The 18041-nt window shown below is 40.2% G+C and overlaps 1 protein-coding gene across 4 annotated transcripts in view; it reads left to right on the forward strand.

Annotated features, from left to right (window-relative positions):
• Positions 1-8649, forward strand: part of USP12 (ubiquitin specific peptidase 12) — an 88111-nt gene extending 79462 nt beyond the window's left edge. For all 4 annotated transcript variants that reach the window (XM_077868299.1, XM_077868300.1, XM_077868301.1 and 1 more), the window contains 3 exons: positions 330-527; positions 4081-4159; positions 5462-8649. In XM_077868299.1, coding sequence (XP_077724425.1) covers positions 330-527; positions 4081-4159; positions 5462-5563 — 379 coding nt within the window. In that variant the 3' untranslated portion in view covers positions 5564-8649. The remainder of the gene's footprint in view (positions 1-329; positions 528-4080; positions 4160-5461) is intronic.
• Positions 8650-18041: the final 9392 nt, after the last annotated feature.

The raw sequence follows: 18041 nt of genomic DNA on the forward strand, positions 1-18041 counted from the left end.
TAGTCTTATCCTTAGGGATCTGTATTCCAGAATAAGGATTTCTTAACAAAAAACTGATGCCAGTCTGTCTATTTTGAAGCCATATGGAGTGCAAAGTCAGATTATGTCGTTTGGTGGTGATGGGCAGAGTGGGTAGTCTTAAGATGTTTAGAATGTTGCTTCGCCAATAGAAAAATAATTGGTAGAACTATGCAAAAGTGGGCAGTGCTGGGCTATTAAAAGCAACCGTTAAAACTGTTTGTTACTAGAGTCATAAAGTTCGATAGTTCTTTTAAGGACGTGGTATGAATGCCTTTCATGAAATTTTGTTTCCATGTTTATTTGAATAGGATGAAAGTTAAAAAACTGCCCATGATTCTAGCTCTGCACCTGAAGAGGTTTAAATACATGGATCAACTTCATCGATACACAAAACTGTCTTACCGGGTAGTTTTTCCTTTAGAACTTCGTCTGTTTAACACCTCTGGCGATGCAACCAATCCTGACAGAATGTACGACCTTGTTGCTGTGGTGGTTCACTGTGGAAGGTAACTGCATCCATGGGATGAGCCTGCGACGCTCTCTGGCCGTTGGGGCAGGTGTTCGGGATCGTCCTGGGTGCTTCCAGGGCAGACCTTCAGGGCTTCAGTATCAGGGTAACGATTGCAAAATGGGGTGTTTCAGATACAGTGTACTTATTTCCTCCTTAAGCTTTTATATATTGAAACATTATTGCCCAAATTTTATTTTTATTGTTCTATAAATAGTACTATAAAGGAACTTGAAGACCTCTTTGTTATTCTTTTTCTTTTCTTTTTTTCTTCTTTCTTTCCCTCTTGTTGGTAAAAATGATGCTGCCTAAATAGATTTTGCGAAATAAATTATTTCTGAGACTAATTGTTCATGGTTATGAAAACATTTAAGATGGCTTTGGAAATCATCTTTAAAGACACGTTTTTTTTTAATTTTGTCAGTCAGTATATTTATTTCCTGATAGTTTAGTATGATATGTCATTCTGTGTATGTGGATTTATAAAATAGCTCAAAATATTCTCAAAACTACAGGAGCATCACACAATCAAAATTTATATTTGGAACATGCAGTCTTCATTGATTGTTTAGAATTTCCTGTAATACTTTTTTTTTAAAGATTTTATTCATGAGAGACAGAGAGAGAGAGGCAGAGACAGGCAGAGGGAGAAGCAGGCTCCATGCAGGCAGCCCAACATGGGACTCGATCCCGGGTCTCCAGGATCACACCCTGGGCTGAAGGTGGCGCTAAACTGCTGAGCCACCCAGGCTGCCTTCCTGTAATAATTTTAAAAGAGACACTCATTCTTTTCCCCATGGCTTGGGGAAGCTTGTACCAACAGCATGTTACAGCCAATGAAAAAAAAAAAGTCCCTGACGTTCTCACCTTGAGCTGTCCCTCCCAGCTTTCTGTTCAGAACCTGTAAGGACACAGGAGGGTGGTCACCTTGCTGTAATTCCACTGTCCCTGTCAGGCCTACCTCCCAGTCTCCCATCCTCAGCAGTAATCTTCCTTTTCCATGTTTGGAACATTCTCTTTCTAAAGGAAGGGTAGAGACATCTGAATGGAGGAAACAGCCTTGGTGCAGTGATTGAACCCAGAGGTTTTAGAGTCCAAGAAACCTGGCTTTCAGTTCTGATCCTGCCATTTATGGCTGGTATGACTTCATACAGAATTCCCTGAGTGCCGGCTTTCACTTGTTTAAAAAGGAAACAATATTAATTAACGACCTTGCTGTGGTGTAGGTTTAAAGGGGGAATGCACATCACTTAGTTGCTGCTACGTTTGCATAACAATAACAACATCATCATGTTGCCCTTTCAGGTCCTCCCTTACTGTTCTTTAGCCTGTTCAAATTCGGGAACAGTGAGTAGTTTCGGTCTGCTTAGATTATGATAGAGTTTTGGAATTGCTCTACTCACGAGGCCACGAACTCTGAGATTCCTGATCACAACCAGAGCCCCCTGCCGCACTCCTTCTTCTCTCACTGTTATTCCCCCTGCCTTTTCCCCTTCCCCAGCCCTTTAAACCTCTATGGAGGATATCCTGGGTGGTCTTCTGTCCTGTCCAGCCCGGCTCCATTTTGTGCCAAGCCTCTGTGTTCACAGAACTGCTGGCTGCGCACTGCTAGCCATTACTTACTGCTTTGGGACTCTATTATATTTATCATTCTGTAGGTCTTTTTCCGTTATGAGAACAGACACTTCTTAAGACAGGAAATAATTTGTCCATTAACAAAAGATAAATAACATTTTCAGATCTTTCTTATTTTTTATTTATAAGATTTATTCATAGTTATATTTCATTTGCAAGGATAAAGGGTGTGCTTTGGCCACATCCTTCAACTCTGGAGGATGCTCATCATTATTAAGTCTGTGCCAGTCCAGCTTACATGTTCTCTCTCCTTAATGTCTAGGGCATAGTAGATTTCTAGCAGGTGCTTGCAGAATCATTAAGTATGATCCTTGCAGCCCATCTCAGGTCCCCTTGACTCCTCAGCCCTCTCCTTCCCACCTCCTCTCTTGCTGGATGAGATATGTCGGTTGCACGACCCTTGCAGCTCTACTCTTATATCCTATTTGGCCCTGTATTGTGTTTTTGGAGGGTTCTCTGCTGTAGTCACAGTGTTTTCAGGGCCGGGCATTGTTGGTATCTTTCTAATCCCCACAGCAACCAATACAGGAGGCATTCATATGTACTGAACCGAGTGTTTTTTCTGTTCAGAATGCAAATCCCTAATTCACAGCTTTCTTAGGTATAAATTTATTAGCTTCAGCCCTCCCTCATCTTATTATAGTTTCTGTAATTAACTTTTGTTTGTTGTTCAAACTACCTCTTTGCCAAAGGAGAATGCTTCCTACCCTTTGCAGTCTCATACCTACCAGCCCTCAGCCCACTTGTCTCCCTCTCCCTCAGGTGCTGTTCCTCAGCCTTTCTGGGATTTTTCTTCATGTTCACCAACTTACAAATTAAAAAAAAAAAAAAAATTCTTAGAGGAACCCTATAGAAACAGGGAAAATATAAATACATATTTATAGCTTATTTTTTTAAGATTTGTTTTAGCATTAAAAGCCTTAAAGCATTAAAAGAAAGTTTTGAGGCATTTTCCTCTGTACTCTTGTTTTTGTCATTTTGTCACCTAAGGTACTCGTCTCACCTAGCAGGATCAGAGGAGCCTAGACAGACACAGGATGCTGCTTATTCTATTATCTGATGTTGCTACTTTTAAGATAATATTCACCATAAACCACAATTTGTATCAAAAATTACCTCAAATTCTATAATAATTACAACAGAAATATAACTTAATAAAGAATTATATAGAAGCTTTTATAATAAGTCATACATAAACTGGGAGAGATTAAAATCTTTGCCATGTCCTTTATAAAGCATTTTTTAGAAATAATCCTACTTGCATTTTTATGCATTTCTAGATTTCTTTATCGCAGAATTGTTTAAAATGAGATGCAGAGACAATTCAAATAATGTTGCTAAGATCGAGGTACTTAAAAATAGCACTGATAATCCTTATACAATGTCATTTATTTTTAAAGAAGTTTATGAAGGTCAAGCTTGATTTTAGAACTATAGATTTGATATCTGCTTTTTTAGGCATCGCATGTTCTTTCCTCAAGAGAAAAACTATGGCCAAGGGAATAAGACAGAAAAAAAAATTCTACATGCGTTATTCTATAGTTTAGCTTGGGGGGCTGTGGCCCCATCATTCCCTCAAAATGCTAAAAAATAGATATATTTAAATTTTTCATAGAAACAAATTTGAAGACTATTTTAAAAATAATTATTACAGATACAACAAATAATTTGAATAGCATAGCTTTATATAAAGAGAATGCTAGTTATATCTCAAAGTAGAGTAATAATTACTTGATTTTAAAATTGAATGCCAGTTCACAGCAATGTAGCTTGATATTTTGGGGAAGAATAGATAAAGGAGTATTTTTTGTCAGTTTCAGTTATTATCCTACTTTATAGAACATGAAGTTGAGGGCATAGAAGAATGGTATTAATAAACATTGTATAAAATTAACTTATCTTTCTCTTTGTTTTAGTGGTCCCAATCGAGGTCATTATATTGCAATAGTTAAGAGTCATGAGTTTTGGTTGTTGTTTGATGACGACATTGTAGAAGTAAGTAGTTCCTGAATTTCTTATCTTTCTTCAAAGTTATGTGTGTATTTTACTCTTCTTTCTCCCAGCTTCTCATTCATATGACAGGTTACGAGTATGGGACAAATGTCGAGGTCTTCAGATTGCAGTCAGATTCCTACTGTCCCCAACAACCAATCCTCATGCTTGAATGGTCAGGTGACCTTAAAAATGCTTAGAATAAAACAAATTTAAACTAGCTCCCTCAACAAGAGAGCTAGTTTAAAACAATCTTTCATTGTTTAAAAAAAATTATTGAGCCATAATATACAGAAAGTACACAAATCTTAAGCAACACTTGAATTTTTTGTATGTGAATGCACGAACACACACACACACACACACACACACACACACACACACACACACACACAGTAATCTCTCTCCAGATGAAGACTGAGTACATTTTCAACACTCTTTATTGAGCCCCACCACCCCCATCCTCTTCCTGGTCAATTCTCATGGCTTTCCTCCCCTCTGTCCACCATTCCCTGAACCCAGTATTTTGTTTTTGATCATTATGATTAATTTTACCTCTGAATATAAATGGACTTCTCCAGTATGACTTCTTTTGTATCTAGCTGTCCATTTTGGTTGCCTTGTAAGGATATAACAAGGTAGAAATGTGCCTTTTTGTCCCTTGCTATTACCGATAAAACTGCCTCGATCACTCAGATCTAAGTCTTTTGTTGGACACACACACACTCATTTTTATTGGGTGTACGTTAGGTAGGACCATACGAAATTGCCATTTAGCCATTTTTGTAGGTCACAAATGGTTGGGAATTGATGGTTTCATATAGTTCAGGTAATTCTATTACTGAGGAATAGAATTGTTAGATGAAAGGGTAGCTGTATGTTCAGCTTTAAAAGATAATGCTAAACATTTCCCCAGCGTCTCTGTCCCATTCTCCGTTTCTGCCAGCAGTATATGAGAGCCCTGTTTGCTTCAACATTGGTGAGAATGTGTATGGACATGATCAGTCTTTTTAATTTAAGCCTTTCTTATTGTGCAGAGCTGTTTTATAAACAAATGAAGGGTCGCAGAAGGGGAGATGGATAAGGGGATTGGGTAATTGGGTGACGGGCACTAAGGAGGGCACATGATGAGATGAGCACTGGGTGTTACACTGTATGTTGGCAAATTAAATATGTGTGTGTGTGTAATTACCAAGAAAAAAAAATAAGGAAAAAGCACAATTCTAAGAAATGTGGAAGATTTTACTGAACTAAAGCAGTTCCAGGAGCTCATTTTTGTACTAACGTTTCCATTTTACCTCACAGAAAATAGATGCACAAGCTATTGAAGAATTCTACGGGTTGACATCAGATATCTCAAAGAACTCTGAGTCTGGTTACATCCTTTTCTATCAGTCTCGGGACTGAGAGGGACCGTGATGAAGAGATACTTTCTGCCTCATTTCTTCTCTGGTTATTTTGGAAAGGATCAAGCACTGATTTTTCAAGAAAAGAGAAATGCAGGAAGCTCAGGGGGCAGTAGCACACTTTGCACACAATAAAGCAAAGACTGTGGATTAACACGCTCTTCCTATCATGGTAGTTGATTTATTTGCTCAGGTATCATGCTGTCTGCAGTTCCACACAACAAGGAAGTGAGATCAGAGATAGCAGCTCCTCTTGTAAAACAGCCTTCCAGTAATTGACATGCATTTCTCTTTGTTAATTGCACCAATAATGATTTGAACTCCTTGGGGGTGCAGTAGAAAGACTAGGAATCCGTGCTAGGTTGTATTAATCACTTAAGGAGAGGATTGCACACGCTGTGTAACTTTGCCCGTGTTGCAGATACACAGAAGGAGTATTTGGTGGTCTTTTCAAGCGTAAACCAGAACTACATTTGGGCCCAACACTTGGAGTTGCCTTCCTGATGTAAAAATTAATAGATAACTAGAATCCAGTGTCAGGAAGACAAATATGTTTTGCTTCTCTGAAGAAGCTTATAATAATATACAGTATATGTATATGTAGGGAACAATTGGTCAGAAGTGGCTTTTTGTTTCCCCAAGGGGAAAGACTGGCTTTGTAATTATAATTTTTTTCTTATTTATTTTACTTAAAACTGGTAGAGTCTAAGTATTGTGTGAAGTGCCCATGATTCTGTCAGTAAATTTGAGCATATTTTTATTAGTTTTTGTCAGTTTAACTAGTCCTTCTGTTTGTTTCTATTTTTAAGGTGAATTTTAAACTCTATTTTAAATCGTAGGATACCTTAAGAAAAATTGCAACAAGAGGAGGTAAATATTCTTTTTCAGGAGGAACTGATATCTCTGGCTAAACATTTGTCCTTTTTGTTATAGTTTATAAATCAATATTCAGCTTTAATTTCAGTATAATAAAAAGCTATCAAAAATTCCCTGTCACAGTTGGAACAATAAAAGAAGTTCTGGCTCAGTGGTGCACCAGTCTTTAGAATTCTTAAGTACTCTAACGTTTCAGGTTGAGGCCATGTTTGGAAACCTCGTGTCATAGCAGTTACGTTCTTTTCAAATGTCATTCTCTACCCTGGAAAGAAGTGATCTGTCAGAACCCGAGCAGCCTGTGTGGCTGCCACGAACCCGCCCAGGATCAAGTGTTGGTGACGCAGACCAGGAGCACACAGAGCAAGTCCTTTTCTCTCCCCCCACCCCTTCATCTTTACAGATCTTACTGGAAGAGTGTTCAGAAATTAAACCTGGCATTTGTTAAGACTTCCTTCTGTTGGGAGTTTTAAGAAGTAATATATGTGATGTAAAATGTACGTGAACCATTGCGGTTGACACTTTCCCACGCATCATCAGTAAGTTGTCAGACGGTGGCCCATTGTACCGTGCAGGAAATAGTTGAATATACATATTCAGAAGAATGATCAGGCCTTGGATGTCCTTTAAGTCCTTTTAGGCAGTAACTTTTTTTTAATTGCTGTAATTTTCTAAACTTATTTTACTAACACTGTTGAATATGAAAAAAAAAAAACGAAAAACTTTTTTGTCTGCTGCTATTTATTAACATTTATTATCTGTATCTTTTAGCTCAGGAAATGACTTCACCTATTCGTTCCATGAACTGATCTTTTAACAGGGTCACTTGGCTAATTGGGCTGTTGAAACAAGATGTGCTGGGAGAAAATTATGATGTATTTTGACAAGTTACTTTTTAAGATTAGAGTTGCTAAAGCCTTACGCTGGCTGGAGGGGGTTTATACAAATTATGGAGCCTGCCTGATGGCAACATTGCACAGAGAATCACGACAGAGAATGTGGGGAAGGTCACAGACGTGGAAGTGGATACATTTTTTATTTTGAGGGCTTAAACCAAATTGTCTTGGCACTCAAGGCTGTGTTTCCACAGCCTTTGGCACAGAGAAAGACGTAAAGTGAGGCTGAGTCCGTTTGTGCTTGAGCCAGGCCACAGCATGGATAAGAAAGATAGATGAAGTCATTTGCGTAGAGGTCCAGCATTGGAATACGGCGCCATGTTTCTACATTTTGCATTTTAAAAAACACAGTAAAAGGCAAGGTTACATTTCATATTAAAGCAAGCTCTAGCATTTTTATTGAGTTCCTTGGTAGTCACACACTGTTCACATCCACACGGTGTTTGATAGTATGATTTGTCAGGGGAGGGACTGTGGGGTGATAGTTCTCAATTTCCTTTTTACTGTTCGTTCAGCTGCATCTACATAAAATGTTTTGAAGCTTATCAGAAACTCAGTATACTTTAAAAACATAGGGTTAGGGTTGGGGGAAAAAAGTGCAGGTATTTAGTAAGAAAAGTGACCCATCTAGAAAGCATTGTGAGGTTGTGTGTTGGTTGACTGTGACGGAAATGAAGGGCGGGGTTAAGTTGTAAATGGTGGCTGATTGCTCTCTAACTATGTACATGTTTGTTGGGATGGCTGTCCCATATTTTGTATATTGGAATAAAAATTTCTATAAATTATCGTAACTGAAAGTAAATATTCTAAATTAAGTCTCACTGCTAAGTCGTATGGTTTCCGTCTTGGAAACTTTACCTTTAGAAGATTGCTTAAGACAGGGGCCATGAGACTTCAGGAGAAGGGGAGAAAGGAAATGTGTAATATATGGGTCTTGTTGCCTCTTAACCATCAGTATCGGGTTTTTTCTTTTTCTGTGATGGCAGTAGAAAGGCCTCACTTTCATAACATACTACTCTTGATACTTTCTTTAAGGATACTTTTCATTAAAGATTTCTCTCATGAGGTATTTAACTGGGAGCTGGGAGGCTAAGGCGTTCCGGTCCTGGCTCTTCAGTGAATTTAACTGTGTGACCTTGGGCAAGTCACTTAACCTCTCTGTGCTTCAGTCTCCCTATCTTGTAAAATGGGAGTAATACCTACCTCACAGGGTTGTTGTGGGGATTAATTAGATATAATGTCTGTAAAGCATCTAAGGTTCTTGAAGAAGGCGCTATATAAATATGAAATAATATCTATTAAAGTTGGTTTATTTGTGCTTGTGGGTTTTTAAGTGTGTTTTTTCCCTTTTGCCTCAAATGTCTTTGTGAATTAGAAGAAGAGTTGACCCATGAACAACACGGGTTTGAGCTGTGTGGGTCCACTTGTAAGCGGATTTTTTTTTTTTCTGATAAATACAGTATAGTACTGTGAGCATATTTTCTTCTAGGATTTTCTTAACATTTTCTTTTCTGTAGCTTTATTGTAAGAACATCAGCTATAAAACATACACAAAATGTGTGTTAATGATCTGTTTACGTTATCAGTAGGGCTTCTGGACAATAGGGGGCTATTCATATTTCCTTTTTGGGGGAGTCAGAAGTAAGATGAGGTTTCTTCCACTGCAAAGACACGGTGCCCCTCACCCCGGGGTTGTTAAAGTTCAACTGGATACATACACTTGGGGACCTGCCCTACTGCTCTTGCTGTGAACTATTTATGTTACCCAAAGAGATTTTCCCAGAACAGCATTCCGTGTGTGTAAAACAGCACATGGAATCATCGTGTACCTGGCATTTGTTTTTATGTGTTTTATAGTGTTGTCTTTCCAAAAATCCCAAGTTTAAAAATGTAAATTTAGGATCACAGAGTCTTAAAGGGGCAAATACAGTAAAAGGCAGTCTTTTTAGTGCTCCTCATCCCTTCCAGTGTAGTGATTGCTCTTGTAAAATCTGTAACTTTTGAGTATTCACCCTGTATACTCTGCTCCACTGTTGAGTGAGTGACTCAGTTACTAACATTGCTTTTATTACGTCATCTGCCTTCCTCACTCTCGGGAGACTGTCCTGGAAACACTTGTTTACTCCTCTCTCTGGAGTGGTCTTACAAAAAGCACAGTAACAGGTGAACTAGACCACCAGTGGGGACCTGAGACCGCAGTCTCTCAAACATCTGTATCACACACTTCATATTGAAATTTTAATAAGTGAAATTCTCAGTATTCAAGAGTGTTTTTCACAAACTGTTGCAAAGCCAAGACTGCCCCTCCCTTTCTTCAAGTTGCCTTATTCCCCAAGACCTGTTTGTGTTCTTTTGAAGCTTTTTTTTTTTAACTTTGTTCATTTATGTTTTCTATGATAATATACTACCTTTCTTTCTAGAGCTGCTAAAATCAGCCATCATTTGTTAGCTGATGGCATGATAAGGCCCTATACTTGGCATTTTACCTTTTCCTTCTTAATGCTCATCTTGACGATGACCTCTGAGTGCATTCATGATACCTCATTTTACAAAAGAAGAAACTAAAACTCCAGAGATTGAGTCATTTTCCCAGAGTCACTCAGCTGGAACGTAGCAGATGCAGGTTTCAAGTAGGTAGAACTTCATTGCCAAGCCCTTCACTGTGGCTGTTGTTACCAAGGTGTTTTCTTCTGTTGTGGAAAACACAGCATACAGTTTGCCATTTTAACCATTTTTAAGTGGGCCACTAAGTGACATTAAGCACACTGACAGTGTTGCACAACTCTGAACACCATCAATTTCTAGGATTTTTCATCTCCCCAAACAGTAAATCCATACCCATTAAATAATAACTTTTCCTCCCCCTCAGCCCTAGTAACTTCTTTCCTGCTTTCTGTCTATGAATTTGATGGCCCTAGGTAGTTCATGTAAGTGGACTCCTACAGTATTTGTACTCTTGCATCTGGCTTACCGCGCTTACATAATGTCTTCAAGCTTTGTTCTTGTTGGGGCAAGTGTCAGCGTCTCTTTTGTTACGACTTGGTAATATTCCACATTTTTATCCATCTCTTGATGGACATTTGGGTGGTTTCCACTTTTGAGCTCTTGTGAGTAATGCCACTACGAATGTGGATGCACAAATACCTGTTTGAGTCCCTGACTTCAGTTCTTTTAGGTATATACAGGAAATCGCTGGATCATGTGGTAATTGTTTTTTTAATTTTTTATTTTAAGATTTTATTTGAGAGAGCATGAGCAGGGGGAGCAGCAGAGGTTGTTAGAAGGAGAAGCAGGCTCCCAGCTGAGCAGGGAGCCCGATGCGATGCGGGGCTCTGCGGGGCTCTATCTCAGGACCCCAGGACAATGGCCTGAGCTGAAGGCAGATAATTAACCAACCTAGCCACCCAGGCGCCTCTGTTTTAACTTTTTAAGGAACTTTCCCTGCTGCTCTCTGTACCCCTTGACTTTCCCCAACAGTGATACACCAACACTCCAGTTTCTGTTGTATCCCTGCTAACACTTATTTTTCCTGAGTGTTTTTGGTAGTGGCCACCCTAACTGGTGGGAGTTGATGTCACTGTGGTTTTGATTTGCATTTCCTCGATGAGTGGCTGTTAAGCATCATTTCATGTGCTTATTAGCCATTTGTATAACTTCTTTGGAGAAATGTCTATTCAAGTTCTTTGTCTATTTTTTTAATTGGGTTATTTTAAAAATTGGGTTATTTGTAGGGGTTCTTTAAAATAAGTTCTGAATATTTTCTCCCATTATTTTCTCCCATTTCTTTTCACTCTTATGGATAGTATCCTTTGCACAGAAGTTTTTAATTTTGATGTAGTTCAACTTAGCGATTTTTTTCTTTTGTTGCCTATGCCGTGGTGTCCTAAGAAATCACTACTATATCCAATGTCAGGAAATTTTTTCTCTGTTTTCTAGTAAAAGTTTCAGGGTCTTTTAGTTCTTATGTTTAGGTCTTTGATCTATTTTTTTTTTTAATTTTTATTTATTTATGATAGTCACAGAGAGAGAGAGGCAGAGACACAGGCAGAGGGAGAAGCAGGCTCCATGCACCGGGAGCCCGATTTGGGATTCGATCCCGGGTCTCCAGGATCGCGCCCTGGGCCAAAGGCAGGCGCCAAACCGCTGCGCCACCCAGGGATCCCTCTTTGATCTATTTTGAGTTAATTTTTAAATATGTTGTTAGGTAAGGGTCCAACTGCATTGTCTTGCATGTGGAGATCCAGTTTTCCCAGCACCATTTCTTGAAAAGACTGTTCTTTCTGCCATTGAATGATCTTGGCACTTTGGTCAAAAATCCATTGGCCATATATGTGAGGGTTTGTCTCTGGGCTCCGTTTTATTCCACTGGTCAGTATGTCTGTTCTTATGCCACTCGCTACTGTTTTTATTACCATAGCAAGTTTTGAAATCGAGACATGAGGCTTCCAACTTTGTTCTTTTTCAAGACTGTTTTGGCTGTTCAGGGTCCTAGAAATTTTATATGAATTTTCAGATTTTTAAAAAAATTTATGTAAAAGTTGCTGCTGAGATTTTGATAGGGATTGCATTGAATCTGTCTTCCACGAACACACAATGCCATTTATTTGTGTTGCCTTTAATTTCTTTTAGCAACATTCGTAGTTTTTGTTTTGTTTTGTTTTGTTTTATAGTTTTCAATGTAACAATCCTTTTACCTTCTTGGTTAAGTTTATTCCTAAGTATCTTACTGTTCTGATGGTACTGTAAATGGATTTGTTCTCTTAACTTTCCTCTTTGGATTGTTCATTGTTAGTGTATAAAAATGCAACTGATTTTTGTATATTGATTTTATATCGTGCAAGTTTGCTGAATTTGTTTATTCTAACTGTTTTGGGGTAAATCTTGATTTTCTACTTATAAGATCATGTTATCTGCAAACAGATAATTATACTTCATCTTTTTCAAATTTGCATGCCTTTTACTTCTGTTTGTTGCCTTATCCCTCTGGCCACAACTTTCAATACTGCATTGAATTAAAGTGCTGAACACAGGCATCCTTGCCTTGTTTCTCATCTTTGAGAAGCAGCTTTCAACCTTCCACCACTGAGTGTGATGTTAGCTGTGCGTTTTTCATATATGGCCTCCACATTGAGGAAGTTTCATCTCTAGTTTGAGTGTTTGTGTCAAGAAATGGGCATTGAATTTTGTGAAATGCTTTTTCTGTATCATTGAGATGAACTTGTGCGGGTTTTTTTGCTTTGTTTTGTTAATGCGTTACAGTGATTTTCGTATGTTGAACAACTCTTGCGTTTTGGGAGTAAATCCCATCTGGTTTTGGTAGTACAGTCTCTTTAATATGCTGCTGAATTTAATTTGTCAGTACTTTGTACATGATTTTTGCATGTATTTAATAAGGGGTACTGGTATGTAATTTTTTAAATTGTCTTTGACTTGGCTATGAAGGTAATGCTGGACTCACAGAATTAAGTTTGGAAGTATTCCCTGCTTTTCAGCTTTTTGGAAGAGTAGGAGAGCATCAAAAGATTTTTACAAATAACCAATACTTCCATGTTCACTGTAGGTCACTATTAAGAAAGTTGAAGGTATAGTCTTTGCCCTTGAGGAATCTACCACCTAAGAAGGAGTCCAAGGAAACAGCTTGCTAGGAAAGTCAACTGAATGCTTGAACTTCTACACAGCTGTACAAAACAGGTGGAGAAAAATGGAATAGAAAGGTATCATTGCTGGGCAGCCCAGGTGGCTCAGTGGTTTAGTGCCACCTTCCCCCCAGGTGTGATCCTGGAGACCCGGGATCAAGTCCCATGTCGGGCTCTCTGCATGGAGCCTGCTTCTCCCTCTGCCTGTGTCTCTGCCTCCCTCTCTCTCTCTCTCTCTCTCTCTCTGGTCTCTCATATGTAAATAAATAAAATCTTAAAAAAAAAAAAAGTATCATTGCTTTCACAGAGATGCAGTCAGATTGCTAGACCCACAGAGAAATCTGGAAGTCAAAAACCGTCAAAGGGCTTGGAGATACTAAGTATAATGAGAATTTAAGAATATTAACTCCTAATACTCTTCAGTAATAGAATTTCTAAGCCTGCTTCAAATACTATTCCCCCCCCCCCCCTTGTTCCTTTAAGCCAAGGCTCTAACTTACTCTCAGGAATTCACCCTGGTGCCCACTATGGACCTGATTTCTGAGGAAACCAGCTTTATGCTATTCTGCATCGTATGTTGCTTACTATAGTTCACCTTAATAATTGGTTCCTTTCTTGAATTTCCTCACCTGTTGTCAATGATCTGACCTATAATTAAATCCTGACAGTAAGACTTACTAATTAAAACTTCCTGCCTCCCAATTGTTTTCAAATAAGCAAAATTCTGTTTTAAGATGAAGGAAAACAGTCCCACTTTACGGGTTTGATGAGTCATTCCCAAATCTGAGTGATGAGCAGAATCACCAGAGTGTTGTACAGATGTTCAGATGCCTGCGGCCCATCCCCAGCAATGTTGAATTCATTTTGCCATCAGTTTGAGGAGGCAGGATGGCCTTGGGTGACTTCCCACCACCGTCTCTGCAAATGCTTTCTTTTGAAGAACCTTTGGGTCCTTTGGATTTAGGGACTTTTGAATTGTGGCTGACTCAAGACATACTCAAAACGACCTGCTTACCTTAAATGAAGGACACCTCACTCAACAAGTCTGGGAAATCACATGTTGAGTCCTTTCTAAGTAAAATTGCAGAAGGATAAAGTAGAATCTTGATTTTACTATACTCAACCATGTCATTACAGTCTCGGACTACTGCAAGGCCCAGAAACAAGAGAGTGAAATCATGATATCTGCTCACAGTTTGGGATGATAAATGCAATGATTGGATGTGTTGTTTTGTTCTTAAAGATTTTATTTATTTATTCATGAGACACACACAGAGAGAGAGGCAGAGACACAGGCAGAGGGAGAAGCAGGCACCACGCAGGAAGCCCAGTGTGGGACTCGATCCTGGGTCTCCAGGATCACCCCCTGGGCTAACGGCGGCGCTAAACTGCTGAGCCACCCGGGCTACCCAGTTGTGTTGTTTTTAACTGAAACTTTGGTTTGCTGGTACCTTTTCCCTTCGGTCGAAACCATTTTCCAAATGGTATTTATTTTAGGCTGCGGAAATGACATTTTCTTGTCTGGACTTCTACTGGCTAGTTTTGTTTAACCTGCCAGTTTTGCATGGATTTTCAGGAAAAAAGCAAGGATGATAGAATGATGAGGAAGGTAAATGCAAAATTGCATGTCCGTGGATTAGATTATTAGATGTAATGATGGAAGCCTCAGAAAATACAACTACAGGTAAGCCCCCCTTTTGCCCCAGTGTTCCATATATTTAACATTCTAAAACTCTTAGCAGTTGTTGCACTCTGTTCAAAAGATCAGATATATTTTTAAATCCCTGTCATGAACACAGCAGGGGCATTGTAGTGTCTGATTTCTGTACATCATATATGCTGTATACACTCCATATACAGCTATGGATTGGAACTGCTTTGAAATTACATTAATTTACTGAAAGCAAAGTTACAAACTGGGATAAGGTTTATGATCTTACACCAAAGCAGGAAGGGGTGGGGAGATTTGTACTCTGAGAAGATAACTCCTGGCTGTGGTGTGAAGAGGGGTGTGGAAGGAGCCAGAGTGGATGTGATGAGGCCTCAGGTGGGACAGGACTGGTCATTAGGCTAGCTGAAGGGGGGCGAGGGAAGAGGCATATCTGGGAGGACTTCTAGCTCACACAACTGGGAGGAGAGAAGCCTTTTGCTAGGAGCCCACAGAGAGGACCAGGCTTGGGGGTCAGATCATGGGGGTGCCGCATGGTACACAAGTACCACAATTTGTTTCTAAGCACTTGATTTTAATACCGACAATTGCCTGGCAGTTTGGGCAGGCCTGGCCATGGTGGCATGTACACCACTAGGAATTCATATGCTCAGGATGTACCCCTGTATGCCACATGTACAAAGCTTTGACTTTAGAATTTAAGAATTGGTAAAAAGCTGAAATGACTATTGCACTTCTGAGGTAATTACTGAACTCATTGAATGTCTCAATAAAGTCTGCAGTGATTTTGAGACATTTAATAACAGGACAGACATAAAATTTGCAGCCTCATGTTGAAGAACGTTGGGTGCCTTTTTTTTTTTTTAATGATAGTCGCACACACAGAGAGAGAGGCAGAGACACAGGCAGAGGGAGAAGCAGGCTCCATGCACCGGGAGCCTGACGTGGGATTCGATTCCGGGTCTCCAGGATCGCGCCCTGGGCCAAAGGCAGGCGCTAAACCGCTGTGCCACCCAGGGATCCCCTGTTGGGGGCCTTTTAAAAGCTTTTATTGGAAGTAATTATGTCTGTATCATTTGCTCTGGCATTAAAAAAACAAAAACTCCCTTTTATGGAAAGCTGATAAATTTTAAGGACCCTGAGACGCCTCAGGATAAGGGGAAAAAAATGCAGTTGACAGGCAACTTGGAAACTTGTGGAAAGAAGTTTTGCAAAACAAATATAATGCTGGATAGATGAAAGCCCAGTCTAGAGAGATCTGAAGAACCTGCCCGCAATTACTGCCTTCTGTGGGGTGCAGGTGGGGCAGTCCCATCAGAGGTGGGAGGCTCCAAACCCTCTTCAATCTCACCTGGTGTGTCTCTCCAGAAGAATCTCTGCCAAGTGGCTCTGGCAAAGGTCTCCTGGTGTCTTTCCCAGCACCAGGCTGGACCTGAACTGTTGATCACTTGGTGGTGACCATAACATTTACTGCCTTCCTTGCGTGTCACATCCTCACATGCACTGGAATAGACAGCGAGCTGACCCTTCCAGACTCTGGACCTCGAGCAAGTTATGTAACCCCCTGAGCCCATATCCCTCATTCATAAAATGGCAGAAGTACTACTGTCATGTAGGAATGTTGTGAAATGGAGTTGAGATACTTAGTACACTTCAGGGCAGTATTTGCTCAGATAGTGTTGTCTAGAAACTTGGGCTGAAACCCCATACTAATTTCTTAGATACTTAATGAATTACGGGAAGGAGTCCTTATGGGAAAAGCATCGTATGTGTTGCTGCAAAGGACATAAAGATGTCTAAGACACAATTTCTGTTCTCATGGAGCTTACAGTGTAGAACATAAGTTCATTTAGAAAAAAGGGGATTCCCTGGGTGGCTCAGCGGTTTAGCACCGCCTTCGGCCTAGGGCATGATCCTGGAGTCCCACATCAGGCTCTCCCCAGGGAGCCTGCTTCTCCCACTGCCTATGTCTCTGTATCTCTCAGGAATAAATAGTCTTTTTAAAAAAATGTTCTGAAGGAGTTATTTAGAGATAGTGTAGTGTGGTTAAGAGCATATGTTCTAGAGGCAGACTACCTTCACAGCCCAACCCCACCAGTCCTTGTGTTCGTTTGAGTAAACTCCTGTGCGTCAGCCCTCGTCTGTAAAATAGAGAAATTTGGTGGTGTCTACTTCACGCATAGTGTGGACGAGGATTCAGGGAGTGAGGATAACTTTTAAAGTGCTCAATGAATGTTAGCAATGGTGTGTTTATTCAGTACATATTTACTGTCTACTGTATGCCAGTTGCTGAGGACACAAAGTTCAACGAGACTTTGTATATTCAGTTCAGCGAAAGAACCAGAAATCAATAATTAATTGCAATGATACAGAGTGTTGAGAGCCATAATGGGAACATAAATAAGATAATGTGGGAACACAGAGGAAGAGCATCTAAATCAGATTGCTGGGCAGAGAAGGCCTCCCAGAGGAAATGCTACTTGAACTGAGCTTTCAAGAAGTGGATCCTTATGTGGATCCAGGAAGGGAGAGAGGGAGAGGCAGCCCACATATAAAGAAACAGGAATTGAAAAAAAAAAAAAAAAAAAGGAATCGGGAAGGCACCTGGCACAGAAGAGCATTGCATATTTGGGTAGAGTGCATTTGGCAATATGAAGAAAGAGTTCTAAATCCAAGAGGCCTGATTTATTAAGCTAGTAAGTTTGGGTTTTATGAAAATGGACGTAGGGCACTTGTGAAGGATTTCAAGTAGATGACTATCAGAATGACATTTGGGGAAGATCAGTTTAGTTGCAGTGTGAAAGTCAATCCCTCCCAACTGGAGGGGGAAGACCAATGAGAATCCTGTAGTAATCCGATGGAGAAGGCACGAGAACCTGGACAGGGTGACAGCAGCAGGAATGGAAGGTGGGGTGGGGTGGAGGGACACAAAATACTGAGGTAGAATCTAAAGGATGTGACGGAAGGATTAGCTGTGGAAGTTAGGGGTGGGGATGGCTTCCGCTTGGCCCTCGGGGGTTTGTGTTCTCCAGGGTTCTTTTCTAGGCCATTTACTCCCTTCTCTTCACACTTCTGGGCAGCCTCCTCATCTACTCCCACAGCTTCAAATACCACCTGGTGCCAGTGCTGAAGAACAGGTGGGAGGGAGATCCTGGGCCTGTCTTTGGGAAATACGGCCTGCCACAGTTAACCTCCTGTTTCTTCTCTGTTTGACTTTGTTGAAGAGATCTGCCATCTAGAGAGCATATTTATTGGGTAAAAGCATTTTGGCGATGCCCCTCATTAGGAGTGCAGGGTGCAGAGGAAAGATGGAAAGAACAGGAAGGAATTCAGGGCCTGGAGATGCCAATAGGGAAAGATGTTGGGAGCAGGTCACATTGTGCAAGGGGAGGTCACAGCCACTGG

The sequence above is a fragment of the Canis aureus genome, chromosome 24 (assembly GCF_053574225.1).
Source record: "Canis aureus isolate CA01 chromosome 24, VMU_Caureus_v.1.0, whole genome shotgun sequence".
Taxonomy (NCBI): Eukaryota; Metazoa; Chordata; class Mammalia; order Carnivora; family Canidae; genus Canis; species Canis aureus.